Source organism: Tauraco erythrolophus, chromosome 7, assembly GCF_009769465.1.
Source record: "Tauraco erythrolophus isolate bTauEry1 chromosome 7, bTauEry1.pri, whole genome shotgun sequence".
NCBI classification, from domain to species: Eukaryota; Metazoa; Chordata; class Aves; order Musophagiformes; family Musophagidae; genus Tauraco; species Tauraco erythrolophus.
In genome coordinates, this window is record NC_141471.1 from 17,954,376 (window position 1) to 17,973,724 (window position 19,349).

General features: G+C 40.1%; 1 protein-coding gene across 5 annotated transcripts in view; it reads right to left on the reverse strand.

The window, feature by feature from the left end:
• The window catches only part of WAC (WW domain containing adaptor with coiled-coil), a 65,963-nt gene that overhangs the window by 8,565 nt on the left and 38,049 nt on the right, over positions 1–19,349 (reverse strand). For 4 of the 5 annotated variants that reach the window (XM_086614862.1, XM_086614861.1, XM_086614860.1 and 1 more), the window contains 5 exons: positions 18,532–18,777; positions 16,107–16,229; positions 14,824–14,972; positions 9,677–9,795; positions 448–634 (listed from right to left, as the gene is read on the reverse strand). In XM_086614862.1, the coding sequence (XP_086470988.1) occupies positions 448–634; positions 9,677–9,795; positions 14,824–14,972; positions 16,107–16,229; positions 18,532–18,777 (824 nt within the window). The remainder of the gene's footprint in view (positions 1–447; positions 635–9,676; positions 9,796–14,823; positions 14,973–16,106; positions 16,230–18,531; positions 18,778–19,349) is intronic. The other variant, XM_086614863.1, reaches the window with a different exon arrangement.

Sequence of the window (19,349 nt, forward strand, 5' to 3'; positions counted from 1 at the left end):
TTACTGTGTAGAGCTAAAAACTGAGTAACTCAAACTGTGGAGCAGTCTCAAATAGTTTAACGCTTGTCACCTAATTCCTAACTTTTTCCATATAATAAGAATATCATTATTATAGACATTAATTGAAATGTACGTTCTTTGTAAATTTCAATAGAACCTTGGCAGTAAGAAAACAGTTATGAGGACAGCTATTCATCTGAGAGAACTTCAAAAGCTCTGGTAATTTAATCAAGACTGAAAATACTTCACTGCTAAACGGCAAATCACGTGTAAAACCTGCAGGTCTGGCCTAACCTCTCTACATTCTCCTCTTTTCTGGCTAAGGCCAAACATTAGGGTTTTTCTAAATACTTTTAATTCCTAGAAAAAGCAACCTGTGTTAAGAAAACCATATTTTAAACTACACATTTTGCATTCTCTCAGGGAACAAAGTACAAGAGTACTCACCTGCTTTTCTGCATGATCTGCAGGCCAGCCTTGAACATGCTTTATAAGATTTTCATTGAAGTGTGCTGCTAGCGTAGGTGTTAATGAACAAGTGGGTCGTACAGATGTATTTTGTGGTGCAGGTGTTGAATTTGATGCACTAGTGCTAGAGGTATGATTTGGACCTGGTGATGGGCTTCTTTGACTACTAGAAGAAAAAATTACCAAAAAAAGTGAGCATTAAAAAACATACATAAAACTATAGAGAAACACTTCAAATACATTGCTTCCAGTCACAAAAATAAAGAAAGGATTTAAACCACAAGTAAATACTTCTGGTAGACTAATCCTATGTCACATTTCCACAGACCTCCTACTTGTATGGGAACTGTTTGAGTGCTACAATATCACAGGGTTTTTTATGCTTGGTTAGGGTTGGGGTTTTTTTAACCTTGATAGCTGTTCAAGACATGTAAGCTGTGTCTTCATTTTAGTGTTGGATAGAGAATATACACATGCATGTTCTTCCTCCAAATAGCTGCAAACCTAAGATTTTCAATAATGATGTATCAGACGGCGTCAAGCAGGTTCATTCAAGAGAATATCGGCAAGTGTCACAATGATCATTAAGTACAAAGCCTGATGTCCTGATATAAAAATCCAGCCATTTGGGCTTTGAGGAGTATAACCATTTGCTAATGCGAAAACACAAACGTCTAGGTGACTCTGTGATACTGCACATCCTTAATTAATGCACTCAAGGGAATAGCAGTATCACAGGAGCAGTATTTTTGTAGCTACCAACTTGACTGCTTTATTGGAACATATTCATGCGCCGTTTTTCTGGTTGGCATGTTAATCTGTTGCTGGAGAACAGATGCATGGAGACATGTTCAGTTGACATGTGCTGTAAGAAGAATCAAGAACTCTGTCTCGGACAAAGCCTTTGACTGTCCTCTTTCAGACCTCCATATGCAAGCAAACACAACATTAACATTATCTGAACACTACACCAATACATGGCTTTTCTGGTTCTGCTTTGCAACTATAATTCTTGGTCAAAAACTTTTCTAACTTTTACTAAAAACCTCTCATGTTTGTCTTGGCATAGTAGTCTTTTGCCATCCACAGTGCTCGAGATTATGTTATCAACAAAGTGTTCCAGCCATTGCCTTAAGCAATGTTGGTTTGGCTATTTTTTTTTTCTTTTAAACTCCATTCCTCTAATAATTACCCTCTCACTTGACTTTACAAGACATTTTTCCCCACTACCTCATGAGGTTCCTCACGCATGGCAACGGTCGTCTTAAGAGTTTCTCTTGAGAATCCCATCTCTTTATAAAAGCCTATTCCTGCTGCAATGACTAAAAAAGGCGGGTACCGCTTAGGTAAATCTTTGGTAAACTGGTATGACTGGCTAATTCACAAGGACTCTTGTACTCCAAATTTGCAAATATTCATCCTCCACCTTACAACTGGATGGTAAGCCGCCTAGGTAAAGAAGTAGGGGTTTTTGTTTCACTTGTATCACTTCTCTCAATAAAACTATGATACACAACCTGAATACCTATCATTAAGCCCAACAAGCTACAGAAGTTCCCTCAAAACATCTGATCACTGATACTTAAATTTACTCTCCATGTGTCCAGAAGCCCAGGTATCAGGGCCAGCATGAACACTACACTCTCGTATCGGTCCAACTACATCTGACACAAATGCCAGAGCTGCAGCTACACAGTTCTGCTACATATAAGTGTTCGTAGCTGTTCTTCAACTTCCATATTATCAGCAATAGACAATTCCACTGCGACTTCTACCAGCACCAAAACTGCTATTTGGTATATCACCATTATCAAACAAAGGATCAGAATGTGTGAGTTTGTCTCCTCCTTGCAAACACTGCTGTCCTGGTCATCTGATCATCTAGGAAACCAGAACTTAGAATCATAGAATCATAGAATGGTTAGGGCTGGAAGGGACCTTCAAAGGTCATCTAGTCCAACCCCCCTGCAAGGAACAGGGATATCTCCAACTAGATCAGGTTGCTCAGGGCCTTGTCCAACCTGGCCTTGAACGTCTCCAGGGATGGAGCATCCACCACCTCTCTGGGCAACCTGTTCCAGTGTTCTACCACTCTCATAGTAAAAAATTTTTTCCTAATATCCAACCTGAACCTACCTCCCTCTATTTTAAAACCATTACCCCTTGTCCTATCATAACTGGCCCTCCTGAACAGCCTCTCCCCATCTTTCCTGTAGGCCCCCTTGAGGTACTGGAAGACCGCTATAAGGTCACCCCGGAGCCTCCTCTTCTCCAGGCTGAACAGCCCCAACTCTTTCAGCCTGTAACTTGCGCTGGGAGGGGTATATAACCCATGGTGGGGAAGCTTAGAAGCTGACATTTCAGCACATGCCCTTTTCTACTCCCCTGTCCTGTGCAAAGACAAGGTCTCTACACTGTTGCTTCCCTTTCCAGCATTCGTGCAAACATTCCCCCACTCCCAGTTGGCATGATTTCCCTTGATTTCAGGCAGCAGAAGTTACAAAAGAGAATATATGATGTGACGGGGGAGGGGGAAAGTACTCTTTCAGTTGCATGCTCTGTGTTCTCTTCAGTAATTGGCTCAACTACTTCAAAATCACTTAGAAGTGCAAACGTTTAACTGTAGAAGTGTTCAGTTGATTAGGAAAAAACTGCATTTAGATTTCGAAGCTGGAGTTGAAACTAGTCAAGAACATGAAGGGTGACAAGGGCTGTACAACAGGAGCAAATGAAAGGTAAGGAACAGGTGGGTTGTCCCTCTACAAGGCAAGGAGGCCTAGAGACAAAGTACATGAAAAACGCCAGGCCAGTTGGCAACTTTTTATCACCTGTTTTTTACGGGTATGGTCTGCCCTCAGGCCTCCCACATGCCCAAGCAGATCAGCAGAGTCAGTGTGAGAAAGTATTACCTACAGCAGAGGAAGAAGTTAAGGAGCAGTTAAGCCAAATGGACATATGTCCATGCAATCAGGCGGCATGCGCCCGAAAGTAACCAGGGAGCTGGCCAGTATAACTCAGATGCTGCATCATCTTGAAGCAGCATGGAGAGCAGGCAAATTTCCTGATGATGGGGATAAAAGGCAAATGTTAAAACCATCTTCAAGAAGTACAAGGATGACAACCTGGGGTACTACAGTCCAGTTGACCTTAATCTCTGGGAAAGTTACGGAGCAAGTCTTCCTGGAAGGGGTTCCAGCTACATGAAAGACTAAAAAGAAAACAAAACAAACCCCAAACTCCAGCCAGCACAATTTACCAAGGGGAAATTATGCCTGACCAACCTCACTGACTTCTATGATGAGATGACTGGCACAGAGGATAAGGGGAAAGCAGTGATGTTGTTTGTTTTGACTTCAGCAAGGCCTGTGACATCATTTCCCATAGTATTGTTATAATCAAACTGTTCACTTATCCAGTCTGTATTTTATGTATAAGGTGGAAAACTGAATGAACTGCTGGGCTCAAAGGCTGCAGTCAGCAGTACAAAGACCAATCAAAAGACAGTGACTAGTGCTGTCCTCACTGATTAACACCAGGGCCAATACTGTTTAACATTTCTATTAAAAAAGCTAGACACTGGCAAACAGTGCACCTTCGGTGAGTTCTGAGATGACACCCACTTGGGGGGAGCAGTCAATATGCTGGAGGGTAAAATGTTATTCAGAAGGACCTGAACGGGCAGATAGGAACCAAGTTCAAAATAAGCAAATGCAAAGTCCTGCACCTGGGGTGGAATAAACTCGTGCAACAATACTGGAGGAACCCCACAGCACAGGCTGAGTGGGTAGAAAGCAGCTTTGCAGAAAAGGACCTGAGGATGCTGGTGGACAAGTTGAACGCGAGTCAGCAATGTATCCCTGTGGCAGAGCAGGCCAAGCACATGCTGGGCTGTATCAGCAAGAGTATGGTTGAAGCAACATTTCCTCCCCTCTCTTCAGAGCTTATGAGATCCACAGTACCTGGAGCACTGTGTAGTGGGGAGCCCAAAAACGGACAAGAATTAAACTACCACACCAAAGAGTGTGGGACCTGATGAGGTGCATCCGCGGGTCCTGAGGGAACTGGCAGATGAAGTTGCTAAGCCACTATCCATCGTATTTCAGAAGTCGTGGCAAACTGGTGAAGTTCCCAATGACTGGAAAAAGGGAAACATAGCCCCCATCTTTAAAAAGGGGAAAAAGAAGACCCAGGGAACTACAGGCCAGTCAGTCTCACCTCTGCGCCTGGCAAGATGATGGAGCAGATCCTCCTGGCGACTATGCTAAGGCACAGAGAAAACAAGGAGCTGATTGGTGACAGACAACATGGCTTCACTAAGGGCAAATCCTGCCTGACTAATTTGGTGGCCTTCTATGATGAAGTTACGGCATTGATGGATAGGAGAAGAGCAACTGACATTGTCTACCTGGACTTATCCAAAGCATTTGATACTGTCCCACACGACATCCTCATCTCTAAACTGGAGAGACATGGTTTTGATGGATGGACCACTCGGTGGATAAGGAATTGGATGGATGGTCGTTCTCAAAGAGTTGTGGTCAACGGTTCAATGTCCATGTGGAGGCCAGTGACGAGTGGTGTTCCTCAGGGGTCGGTACTGGGACCAGTGCTATTTAACATCTTTGTTGGAGACATGGACAGTGGAATCAAGTGCACCCTCAGCAAGTTTGCAGATGACACCAAGTTGTGTGGTGTTGTGGACACGCTGGAGGGAAGGGATGCCATCCAGAGGGACCTTGACAGGCTGGAGAGATGGGCCTGTGAGAACTTCATGAAGTTCAACAAGGCCAAGTGCAAGGTCCTGCATGTGGGTTGGGGCAATCCCATGCACAAGTACAGGCTGGGCAGAGAATGGATTGAGAGCAGCCCTGAGGAAAAGGACTTGGGAGTGCTGGTGGATGAGAAGCTCAACATGAGCTGGCAATGTGCACTGGCAGCCCAGAAAGGCAACTGTATCCTGGGCTGTATCAAAAGGAGCGTGGCCAGCAGGTCGAGGGAAGTGATTCTGCCCCTCTACTCTGCTCTCGTGAGACCCCACCTGGAATACTGTGTTCAGCTCTGGAATCCCCAACACAAGAAGGACATGGAGCTACTGGAACGAGTCCAGCGGAGGGTCACGAAGATGACCAGAGGGCTGGAGCACCTCTGCTATGAAGACAGGCTGAGAGAGTTGGGGCTGTTCAGCCTGGAGAAGAGAAGGCTCCGGGGTGATCTTATAGCAGCTTTCCAGTACCTAAAGGGGGCCTACAGGAAAGCTGGAGAGGGACTTTTTACAAGGGTGTGTAGTGAAAGGACAAGGGGCAATGGATTTAAACTGAAAGAGGGCAGATTTAGGTTAGATATAAGAAAGAAATTTTGCACTCAGAGTGGTGAGGCAATGGAACAGGTTGCCCAGAGAAGTTGTGGATGCCCCATACCTGGCAGTGTTCAAGGCCAGGTTAGATGAGGCTTTGGGCAACCCGGTGTAGTGGAGGGTTTCCCTGCCCATGGCAGGGGGGTTGGAACTAGATGATCTTTGAGGTCCCTTCCAACCCTAACCATTCTATGATTCTAAGTCTGAGAGAGGACCCCACAGATGACTAAGGGGCTGTACCAGGAGAGGCTAGAAGAACCAAGTTTATTCAGTCTGGAAAAGAGAAGGCTGAGGGAAGGAAGTTAAAAACAGTATGATGATCCTTCAATTACCTATGGGGAGAGCACAGAGCCAGACTCAGTGATAGGACAAGAGGCAGAGAAACAAGTTGCAACAAGGGAAATTCTCATCAGACATAAGGAAAACACATTTCACCACAAGGGCAGTCAAACATTAGAAGAAGATGCTCACAGATATTAAAAAAACACCTAAACAATGCCCATAGCAATTTAAACTTGCCAGTCCTATTTTGAGTTGGGACTTGGACTACATCACAACTAGAAGTCCCTTCCAACCTAAATTATTCTATGTTTCTATGTATCCATACAGCATCAGCATACTGATGGTGCAGAGAAAGGCTACATTTATTAACTAAGTAGAACTGAGGCATCACCTTCAATTTACTCCTTAGTTCCAATAGGATCGAAGTTCCACTATCAATTGCCTCCTCTCCATTTATCAACCTGGCTTCCTGGCTTCTCTGACATCTACTTCATCAGTTTAAAAAAAAAATAAAATCAATCATACACATCAGAAAAATAAATAAAATCTGTGAGTTTCTCAAAAATAAAGTTGTATCTTGATTATGAGTAAAACATACTGTCACAAAATATCCTAGCACTGCTGTGTTAGCAGCAGGGGGAGCTACGAATGCAGCAATGATAGTTCCAAACTACTGCTATATTTTAAATGCTTCAATAAAGCCAGATACCTGTCTTAACTGCTGGATGAGTTAAAGACTGACTATGCCAGAGGCACTGGAATGCTTCCAGAGAAGCAAAAACATTTGTACAACAGTAAGAAAATAGGATGGTTCTGAAATACACTACTACAAAGTACAAAATGTTACAATCTACAAAAAATGGAGGAAACACCTCCCCCTCAAGCAGTTTTGCATCTTCTAAAGGTAGAGGAAAAATATTCTCAGTCCCTTCTGGAAATAAAGATAAACTAGCAAACTGATAAAACTATTCATTATGGAAGCATTCGTTTAGTTTGATTTTTAAGGCAGCTGTAATTCATGGCGTGTCTTTGGAATCATCTCTTACAAAAAGACTCACTGTATGCCTACACTGCACTAATTTCCTAACTTACATCTCTAAAATGTTCACAACTTTAAAGTTATCAATAGCTATTCACATATTTCTTAGACAGTGCTTCATCCCAAACAAGTTAAATGTAATTTTAGCTCCATTCACTTAAAATTTTTAGTAATAGTAAAAGCAAAAGAAATGTAGTTGTGATTAACTTCTGCACAAGTCTTACAGTCTTAAGCTGTAGAAAAAGGCAACCTTAATTCATAGTGTCTCTTTTTGGACCACCTGTCCACACTTCAGGTTGCTAAGTTGTTGTTCATTCCTATAAAAAAAGAGTAAAGGGAGTCAGCCCCAAGAGCAGTCCCCAATCCGACTGACTGCCTTCACCTACAAAGGAGTAATTTGTTCTGTATTAATTCACAAACGCTGCCTGGACACAGGAAATCTTTGGCAAATGAGGAAACCTACATTTGAGCTGGTCCATTTTTATTCAACCCCACTGCACTGAACAGAAAAAAACACCAGTCACATAAGTTTTTCCAAATCACCTGTTCCTTAATCTACCTTTTTTTGCAAAAAAGACACTTCCAAAAGAAAACAGAAATGCAAGAACTCGTGATGGACAACATAGCACTGTCGCAAATGTGAATCAGTTTGAGAGATACGGGATACTAAAAAATACTAATGTCACAATATCTTTGATACTAGGCTGCCCACTCTCCTCTATTTGTGCACTGCCTCATGCATGACTCAGCTGTACAGTTGCTGGGACAAACTCAGCTTCCCTTCGCCAGCAAAATCCTGATGCAAAGCGGAGCAATGGTTTGCAGAGGGCCAGTAAACCCCTAAAGGAAGATCAATGTTGGTAAGGGTTACGCCAGAGTAGGAAGTCCTACAACCCAAAGGAGAGGGGATGGGATACGGTAAAACATCCGGATTAGCAGGTCAAATGCCTATCAGTATCACTTCATGCAGGCTCCAGGCCATGGTGAATGTTTCCAAGAATAAGACTATCTTCCTTAGCAAGGTTTTCTACGGGGAAAGGGTGATCAGCAAAGGACAAAAGGGTCTGTGACTGAGACCTAAAACTTCACTACTCCTTATAAAAAGGTCTAGTCCTCTTATTAAAGAGGGTTATAGCTGGTTGCCAAGTATAGTTTTATTTTTAGTACTGTAATTCAGAAAGATTTAAACAGCACCATCCATAATTACTAAAGACTGGAACTGGTACACCATGTCTTTATTCCACTCATAAAGAAAAATCAGTTAGTTGTAGGTTAGACATCTGCCAGAGATTAGCATCAAGTGTCTGTAAAACAGCCAACATTAAAGACTCAAAAAACTTCTGACTTGCTTCTGTTTCTACCCTCGAAATGATCAATATCATAGTGTTTCCAGCAAAGCCAGTCACTGGGACAGGACTGCCAAGCAAACAAACAAAAAGCCCACACCTCCAAAAAATCCAAACAAAAACAATTCCTCTCCTCACAAAACAACAAAAACCAACACAGATTTGAAAATCTATCAATAAATTAGTGCATCGATGACATGTAATCAAAGGTTCTCTTTACCACTAGTCTTAGAAGAGATAAAAGGGCTTCACTATTTTATGATCTGGAAAGCACCACCATGTAGCTGCAGCTATGCTGAGAAGGAAAGAGTGTTCAGTTTTTTGGTTTTGTTGTTTGGAGTTTTTTTTAATATCATACCACTCACCTTACTCAACCACTCCAAAAATCTAGCTTTTCAGATTTGCAACACCTTTTATGCAGATTTACAGGAATCCATTGTAAAGATGCACATTTTAAAAACCCAACCTGCAATCTCTTCCTGCCACAGTTCTAGACCATGACTCAACGATAGAAGGATTTTATGACAAATCTTTGGTTACAGCCCCTGGAACCAATGGGATAAAGTATGCAGCATCCTACACAATGAAAAGTCCATCTTCCCAAAAGAAAAATTTCAGACAAGATACAGATTCTAAACCCACCTTGTAAACCCATAGCTAAATGCTCCTATCATGCAACATCTGAATAGGCTGCAACGTTGACGAAAAAAGTATGGCCAAGGAAAAGCATTTGTGAAACTTACTTCCTTTTTTAAACGCTCTTCATTAAAGCAGCAAAATCACTTGATTCTTACTAATTTAAAAATCAAATGACACTACAGCAAGACATCACAAATATCTAACACTAAGCAAGTCACAGAGTTAAAGCATTTAATCCCATAACTGAACAGAAATAAACAAAAGTTTCAAACTCAGAATCACAATAGAAGGAAGGAATCACCTGTAAGGGCAGAAACATTAATTCTATTTTGCTTCTGTAAACAGAACTCTAGCGGTGGTCCTAAAACGGAGAACCTACCACATCAGCTCTGTAACAAAAGTCTTTAGCTGCATCCTTTCAGTAGCAGCAGAGTTAAATTCTGTGTTCAATAAACAGGCCACAGAAGAATCCAAAAAGTGCGACACATACAACACACACTGGATTCAGAGCAAAACCAGAGGACAGCACAGAGAAGCATTTCGACGTACCTTGAGCGCTGAAGGCTTCGTGGAGATGCTGGTTCATGACCTGCCTGCTTGTCAGCTACTACCGGCTGCTGAGGTGCTGCCTGTGAAGCTGGTCCTTGTTTAACGCCTGGAGTAGCAACCTGGAAAGTTCAAAACTTCATTAGATTTCCTCCACAGTAAATAACAAGTGTAAGAACCAGAGGAAAACATGGAAATTACAAGTTGCAAGAACAGTGGGGTTTTTGATACAAGATCTTTTGTTGATAGAACTTTTATACTTTTCACAAGGTGGGTTGTTTTTTTTTTTAAATCACCTCTAGTTCCAGAGTTGTGACAGACTGCAAGAGCAGCATCAGGTCATAATGGTATCATAACATCTCTATCAGAAATGGGGAAAAAAATCTAGAGCGTATTTATCAGTCTGCTACTCCCCCTTTTTAACTGTTCTGTCAGTTCTAAGATGAACGACAAAAAAGTCACCAGAATCTTTTTCTTTTTGCTTTTCATTTGTAGTACACATTTAAGATATTAAGACACCTTAATATCTTAAGTGAGATACAGTCTTTTTTCTACGAATTCCTGAACTATAACAGGATGAAAAGTTTGGGAATACACTAGAGTCTAAGTTGCAGTAAATGGAGTTCAAGATATCGCCACATACACTCCCCACTCCCACCCCCTCCTGGCCTGTCCCTTTTATAGTACATACAAAAGAGGAAGCAGCTCCAAAATTTATCCCTCACTCTGGAAAATCAAGCTAACAACTTTAAGAAAAAGGAAGGGAAGAAAAATGGGTCCCAGGGATCCATAAAGACAAAAAACGTAAATCAGGCAGCTTGTCTGGCATTTGCTGACATCAAGCTGGTATAGATTACTAATTAGTGGTCATCTGAACCTCCAGAAACTCTGTTTCAGAAACAGATGCCTGTGAAACAAACCACAGACAGCAAGTCAGACAGTGTCTGCTAACGTAAACTCAAGACATAAATTCATTTATTTAAATATACATGAAATCTTAATATAATCCCAAATCTACTTATATGCCTAAGAGGAAAAGCCACCTTTTAAAATTATCATCAAAAGTCAAAAAAAGTCTGAATAGCACATGAAAATGTCTCTGTTCTGGAAACATAACGTAAGATCATGGTAAGATCACTCAGTGTCTTGAAACCAATAAAATTACACAGTTGAGGAGGGTGAAATAATAGCAATTCATAAATTGATTCATGAAAAAAAGACTACCTATCTTTATAAAATGTACAACATGAAGAACTTTGCTATCAATGCCTAAATTTTGCTCACCCTGTGAGTAAACATAATCATCAAGGCTGTTTGAACAGAAAGAACAATTTCAAAAGGAAAAGCCATCAGATGCAATACAATCACCTTGCGGATCCGAACTAAAACTACCTTGACTGGTAAAAATCAAAACAAAAATGGATTGTAAATAAAAACTGGAATTTGAGAGATAAATGAGCCACAAACACTCTTAACTATTTCCTATTTTCCAAGTGTTTCAAAGACTGTAAGTAAGTATGCCAGAAACAGAAAAATAAAGGCTATATTAAAAAAAAAATATCCTTAAACAACATTCTTACTGAGCTTATTAACACGTCTATGTAACATACGCTACACACAGTGATTTTGCAGAAACTCAGAACAGTTTCTAACCATACAACACAGGCACAGCTGGACAGCACAATGTGATGCCTAGGATCCTGGAGCCTGTGACACCTGAGCTGCCATGTGCATATAGCACACTTCAGGCAGACATACCAGCCCAAGTTTAAAAGCAGTACAGACATGTTCATGCAGTCCCAAGAAACAGGTCCTGCTATGCAAATGGCATTACAGTGTTATCAGAGGCAGTCCAAGGATCTGTGCATCTGGCACTGGGCTCTGCTTGCACGGTGCCAGTTGAGCTTTGTCTATGCCTGCTGCAAAGAAGCACCCTAAGCCAACGAGCTTGTGCTCTGAAACCAAGCGTGTCCTGGCACAGCACCACATCTTGATTATGCGTAATTTACCTCAAACTCTTACAACTGGATAAGCTAACCTGACTGACATATCCAAATGACTAAAACCAGACGTGCTTACACTGGAGCTATTACCACATAAATTCTCATCTCAATCCCATTTTAGGGAATTGAACTATGTGAATACAAGAACTATCAAGAAAGTTCCTTCCCTACTTAACTGAAAAAGTATCTGTTGCTGAACCAGAAGAATGTGTTACCTCTGGGACTAACACACAAACAATTCATGTTAATATTTCCACAGCTGTTAGCACCAGATTTGAGGAACACAAAAACCAAGAAAAGCTCCTGCTGTCAAGCATTGCTACTAATTCGGTTTAGCTGATCTGTGAAGCTACTTTCGGTACCTAGAAAACAGAAAGCTTTTACAGTAATGATATCCTGGTGTAGTAAAGAGTTATAACTTCCTCACAGAGGCATGGGAGCGAAAACTTGTCAGTATACATAATAACACAAAACAGTCCATCAGGATTAATGGCATTCTGAAGCAAAGACATTACAGCACAGAAGGCATAACTCTGAAATTTACTACATTTAACACTTTGTTTACAACCACATTATATATTCTTCAAAAAGAAACCAGATGTGCAATCTCACCTCACTGTCATGCGTCTTAAAGAAAGATGGATTAAAATATGGTAATTTCAAAACGTGTCACAGTATGCTCATCAAAATATAGACATTACTACTTTCAGAAGAACTTCTATATATGTATCAATAAAACACGCAATACTCTCCTTTGAAAATACCGGAGGTGAAATCCTACATTCCGAGTCACTAAGTACAGGCAATCACAGAGCCCTGCATATAAGTGGAGATTCTCATAGCAGGCAGAGCATAAAATAACCAACACTGTTGGTTTTTGAGGAGTGGCAGCCTTGCTGCAGTTATGACTTACAGTGAACTCAGATCAACTCTTCTCAAACCTGCATTTAGCCTTGAAGTTTGTTGCTTCAACCAAAAACCCTGTGTGTCCAAAAGCACGTGCAATTACACAGCTGGTCTACCAATACAGATTGGCCCTACTTACAACGCTTGGCTTGACTTCACTTTCTCCTAAGGCATAGTTACTACCACATCACCTACTTCACAGGTATAATGCTGGCCTTTATACTGGGTGAAAGGCAGTGGCTTCAGGTTGTCTGCACAGTTCTAGGAAAATATCTGTAGCAGGATGATAAATACTAAAGAAGCAAAGTTCATAAAACAAGGATAAGTGTCTTGGGGGAAAAAAAATCCACCTGCTGAGCTGTCCTTCCTTAAAGTTTTCTTTCAGAAAACACTGAAGATAAAGAAGATCCCAAAGGATGATGTTTATAATGTAGCTGATAATCAGAACTTTATAAATAAAGTAGATCCAGATCACTGGGTTGTAGAGACCAGAACAGATCAACTTCCAATTACTGACAGTAAATGATTTAAAAAAGATTCTTTTTCATATCCCAGGATTTGAAAGCACCAGACATCTCTCTTCTTTGTTTCAAATGTGCTATTTGATAATTTCATTACTTGTCACCTAGCTATAGGATGTGAACACATATATTTGATAGGACAAGGGGAAATGGCTTTAAATTCAAAGAGGGCAGATTTAGATTGGAACTAGATGATCTTTGAGGTCCCTTCCAACCCTAACCATTCTATGATTCTATGATTCAGGATGCACTCCAAGAAACAAAGACAACAAGCAGGATTAGTACACACATAAGGCTTTCACAATTCACTGTACCATTGTCAATCACAACAAACTGGGAGAATCACTTGGTTTTCTTCATACCCATGAAAAAATTCAAATGTAAGAAAACTAAGCATTTAGACTAGAATGAGGAATGCAATCTGTCCTCTTGAAGATAAAAGTATTCCTTAAAGGCCTTCAAGAAATCAGAGGTTCTCTTCCAAGCAGAAAACTGAAAGAAAGCTGTCTTAGCTAAGCCCGCGTGGGGTGGAGGTGAGTCTCAATCTTAAAAGACAGATCTGTACAACAAGGAGACATGTTCCCATTGCATGACAACGGCAAACCGCAAACCTCTAGGAGAGGTCCAAATTCTCCTCAATGGACTTCTATTTTTCACAGCCAAAACAACACAGTAAATGGCTTTTTTTTTTTTTTTTTTTTAAAACCTGCCTAAAAGGCACACGAGTGTTAAGCCCGGCAGCTCTACCTGTCACTACAAAACTAACTTGAATGTGAAAGGTTACTTTCCACCAGAAGGTGCAAATCAATAGCTGTGCCTTCAGTTCCTTTTAGTAACAAAATCCTCCTTCATAATGGGTCCTTTAAAGCAGTATCTCCTCCCACCCTTGCTCTGTAGTATGAATCACAAGTCTTCAAACAAGGAAGAAGACAAACCCGTTAGAAAAGGTGCCTCTAATTACATCTACTTTCCCCATTTGTACACAGCAAAACAGTCTCTGATCTGCTGGGTAAAGAAATGCAATAAATAAATAAATAATCTCAGCTTCAATCATATTTATTCCTCAATATCGCCACTTGCAGGTGAACTCAGATTCTGCAAAAGACATTTTACCTCTGAAGACTGACCCACTAGAGGGATCACACACAAAAAAAAAAGTAAAAGAGACAACTTTATGCTTTCTACTTCATACTTAGGAAGAACCTTAGGAGCTTATTTGTTAGCTTCAATTCATGTCTCCTTGTCACTGTTCCAATTAAGGAATTCTGAATGAACGGGAGTGGGGGGGGGCAGGAACAGAAAGGGACATCATGTTACTAACCTTGTAAACATGTAGAACATTTCTAAACCAGATTTGAGGCTATATCAAGTCAGCTTCCTCAAGAATTTCTCTCCTATTCTAACAATCTTTTATTGGCTAAAGTCTAGAGAACTGCATCAGCTGTTGCCTTTGAAGTAAGCTTTTGTTTCCATTTAAATGTGTTAAAATACTGATCTCTTGGTAATATCTCCAGACAGCATCTGAAGCAAGCACAAGATGGTGCTGCAAAAATACAGCCCAGTAGTTGCTCCCAGTTGTTTTTGTTTCTACTGGGAAAGACAACATACATACGTTTTCATCCTCTATATAATTGCTAGCACACAGATATATAGCAGCAATACTTAATGTTACCTATAATGGTTTCTTAGTACAGCATGGCATAAATCCAAAGGAGCTTACCTTCTGCTGCGATGATACAGGTGGTGTAGTCATCAAAGGTTTAAGCGGAACGGTGTTAGTTTGAGGTGTGCTTATTCTCGGAGATACATACGATCTTGGTGATGAGGCGTCAGATGTTAAAGACATTGGAGACTGATTAGATGGCTGCGCTGTAAAGAAAAAAAAGTGTTTTGTTTTGTTGGTTGTTTGTTTGTTTTAATAAAACCATATCATATCTTAAATGTGAATTAATTTTCTTTTGGTTCTTTGTTTTATGATTACCTTATACAGCATATTGCAGTTTCAGTTGGAACGGATCTTAAAGATCATCCAGTGCCAACCCCCCTGCCTTGGGCAGGGGACACCTTCCACTATATCAGGTTGCTCAAAGCCTCGTACACAAACATATTCAACTCGAGATGGCTGGGCAGGTGAACAACTGGAACGATCAAATGCTCAACAACAATCCTAACTAAAGAATGTATTTTCCTTAAACCCCCCACTTCTAAAACTTGAGGAGGGAGAGGGGGAGAGAAGCTATTATGCAGTGCTTTTTCCACATGAAAAGACTAAATTAATTTCACTGGTGATTCCTATCTTACAGTGCTCAACCAAACCTATTAAACCAGAAGAATGCATCTAGAAACCTATTCGCCCATTCTAGACATCTACCAACAGCTCCTCGCCCATATTTTAATTACTGATTGAAAATCAGCATTAGAAAATACTGGTTACCTACTCAATGACGACTGCCTTTATTGTTTTAGTTTAAGTTTCTAGCTTTATTAAGTTACAAACCACAATGTATCGAAAATATGTGAACGAGTACCTTGCCTAGAAGCTGAAAAATACTATTTACAGAAGACTACAAAAAAAACCACCAAATAGAATAAAAACTCTGTTAAGTATCTAAGGCCTCCCGCAAGAGTCACGGTTGCACAGTATTACAAAAAGGGTGTTCAACCAATGAAGAGCTGTGTTCTATATGGACCATTAAATAACGTTCAATTAAGGTTCAGAATAAATTGAGAGAGTCTTGCACATTACTCATATAGAGTTAGTTAACATACAAAGAAAATCCCAAAAGGCAAGACAGGGAAGCACATTTACTTAGCTGTGTGTCAGCTTCCTGCTCCCCAAGTAACAATTTCTTATCCTACCTTTGGAAGAAGAAGTCATTCAACATCCTCTACACCAGATGGCCAAAACCACCACGAAAGATAGCTTCTGCAAGCTTCAATTGTATCAGCCTTTATAAAAATGCAATGTAACAATTTTACATAAGTGAAAAGACGACTGAATACCTTGCGTAGACAGTTGTGCAGCTTGAGAAATTAGGGAAGTGATATTGAAAGCAGATGGTCCAGCAGTAAGAATTTTATGGAGTATAGACTGCAGAGAGGCTTGTGTCACAGCTGCTGTTAGAACTAAAAACAAACATTTTGTTTAACTGGCAATTCTAGAACATCACTTTAAACTGCTCGAACTGGCTAAATACATTTAAGCTGCATTTTCTTTCTGATTTTGTTCCTATACTACAATAGGCCAAAGAGTCATCTGAACTATTTTTCAATGACTTGAATTCAATTCATGAATGCTTGGCATATCTAACCAAGTCCTTTATTTTGTAGTTTTCTCTTTGAGACACTAAAAAAATGCTTTTAGAAAATAAATGTTAACTCTTCAGCTTGATCTTACGGATCTGTAATAATTCTTGTAAACATACAGAGAACATTTGTTCAATTTATTATTGTAGTAAGCAGAACGTGTGGGTTTTTGTTTAAACTGCAATAATTTAAAAAAATAAAAAAGCAAAAAAGGAGTATCACTTCAATTCACTAAAAGATGGGGCAGGGTGGGAAGACTTCCTATTCAAGGAATAAGATCTTTCAAGCTAAAAATCCAGATACTCAGAGTTTCTTTTTAAAACCAAACCATATTTGTTCTGGGTTTAGCTATCCCATCCCCCACTCCTCCAGCAAAAAGTTAATCATTTTCAACCAATTGTTTTAAAACTGCACTATATAGGAAAAGCATCTTACAGCATGAGCAGATAAGACCCAGCCTCTGAACTGATCTTTTCAAAAAGGTCTACAGACTCCGTGGGATATTTCCTGAACATACACTACCCATGTATAAGTCTGAAAAAACTGCCTCACCAGCACAAACACAGAATAACTGCATCATGAGCACAGAAAGGGCAGTCCTGCTGTGCAAGCTGAAGTCACTCTGCCCACATGGACCTGCCCGCCAGGCCCTCATACCATCAGAACAGTACTACACGCTCGTTCCAAGACAGATACAGCTGCTGCTCAGATACGACAAGAGAAAATGACTAGGAACTTAAATTGGCAGCTTTCTAATAAAATACAATTGGAGTCTTGATTGGACTTTTTAAGACAACCAACCATGATACTACTACTTTTTTAGTCCAGCCTAGTGCACTAGAGTTTAAAAGCTTCTCTCTGCACAGGAAAAAACAATAACCCACTCACCTATTAATACTGAACGAAGCCATAATATTTCCTGATTAAAATTAAGTCAATTGACAGTTTTTCCTTATAAATAATTGTAACGTGCATAACAGTGAAACGTTAAGTACAATTTTACTATTTTGACTTTCATGGTTTGATCTTTCAAAAAGTTAAAGACAATTAACTCTGGGCACTACAAGTAAATGTTTTGCTTCCTATTTAAATCAGTGACCAGTGCGCAAGAAGTTCAAAGAAGCAAACAAAAAATCCCACACCACTTTCTTAATCAGTAACCTGCCACATGCAGACACCATGTTAGATAAAAATCACATTCAAAAATGCATCAACTCTACCTTGCCACAACTCTACCTTGCCACAACTCTACCTTGCCACAACTCTACCTTGCCACAACTCTACCTTGCCACAACTCTACCTTGCCACAACTCTACCTTGCCACAACTCTACCTTGCCACAACTCTACCTTGCCACAACTCTACCTTGCCACAACTCTACCTTGCCACAACTCTACCTTGCCACAACTCTACCTTGCCACAACTCTACCTTGCCACAACTCTACCTTGCCACAACTCTACCTTGCCACAACTCTACCTTGCCACAACTCTACCTTGCCACAACTCTACCTTGCCACAACTCTACCTTGCCACAACTCTACCTTGCCACAAAAGGTACTACAGCTAGTTCTAAACTTTCCTCTAATAAACCAGGCCAATGTGACAAAAATCTAAGGGATACACCGTTTACACGCACAAAACTCAAGTTGCTAGCCAAATTACTTATATACTATCTTTATTCAGAGAGGCTAACGTTCTGCTTAAGAAAAAAGTTGAGAGGCAACAAGATTTAAGAATTCCTAGAAGATTCAGTATTTGCAAACACATATTATTTGAATAGCAGCACAAACTACAGAAAACAAAGAACACTGCACAAAACAAAAGAACAAAAAGCTCTAACTAAATTTTGTGCAACAGATGAATGCTGATACAGCGATTAAGTCATCAGTCTCAATTAGACTGCTCACACACATCAGCATTTATTAGCTTAACAACCTTAAACGTTACTTGGCTAATTTAGAAAGGTTTAACATTAAAAAAAAAAAATCAAACAAAAAAAATCCCCACTTTATCTAAGGGTTCATTTATTCGCTTTTAAAGTAAGGCTTGCATTTACTACAGCTTAGTATCCAATAATATACTAATGCATGTATATAAGAGGTTACATCAACTTGAATCCTTACCTTCATTGATTTTGGATATATCTACGCTAGAATTATTAAGCTGCAAGGTGGCTTGCAGAGCAGGCAGCAGCTGTCGAAGGAGATTTGGGTCCTGAAGTAACGGAGGAATTGGTGATTGTGGGACAGGTGAGACAGGAACCGTAGGAGCAGATGAAGCAGGCGCAGAAGTTGGATTCAGTCCAGAAGCAGAAGATGTAGAAGGAGTTGTGCAAGAATGGGAAACAGACTTGTCCACAGATGCAGACTCTGAACAGAAGACAGACAGTAATTTTCATTTTCCCCAATATAACCTGACAATTTCTCACTAGTACAATATTCGTATTAAATTCCGAAGACCAAATGCTTAACTATCATTATAAGGAAAAAAACTTTGAAGATATTTGTTATCTAGTGTAATTTATGGTATTGAATCTAGTATTTATTAGGAATACACACAAAAAAATTTTCCACTTCAAGGTACTGGACTGAAAGTTGTCAGTATTACAAATGTGATTTTTTCCCCCCTAATTTTTAGGACAAACGTAAGCCAAAAATTCCTTAGTGATTTTTTTCTATTACTGGGCATATACTCATACTCTGTGTTTTTAATCATGATTCCATATACCATGAACGAAAACTTTATAGTCCATGGATTTTACAGGTAGGCCAATATGTCAAATTTGAGAAGGTATAAGCCATGCTTCATTTATTCAGAGACCAGACCAAAAGAAGCTACAAAATAAAGACCAAGTTTATCATATACAATCCAGCTACATTGCTCAGGATTCACTGATTAATGAGCTGTACTAGAAATGTAAAACAAGAGCTGTTAACATCCC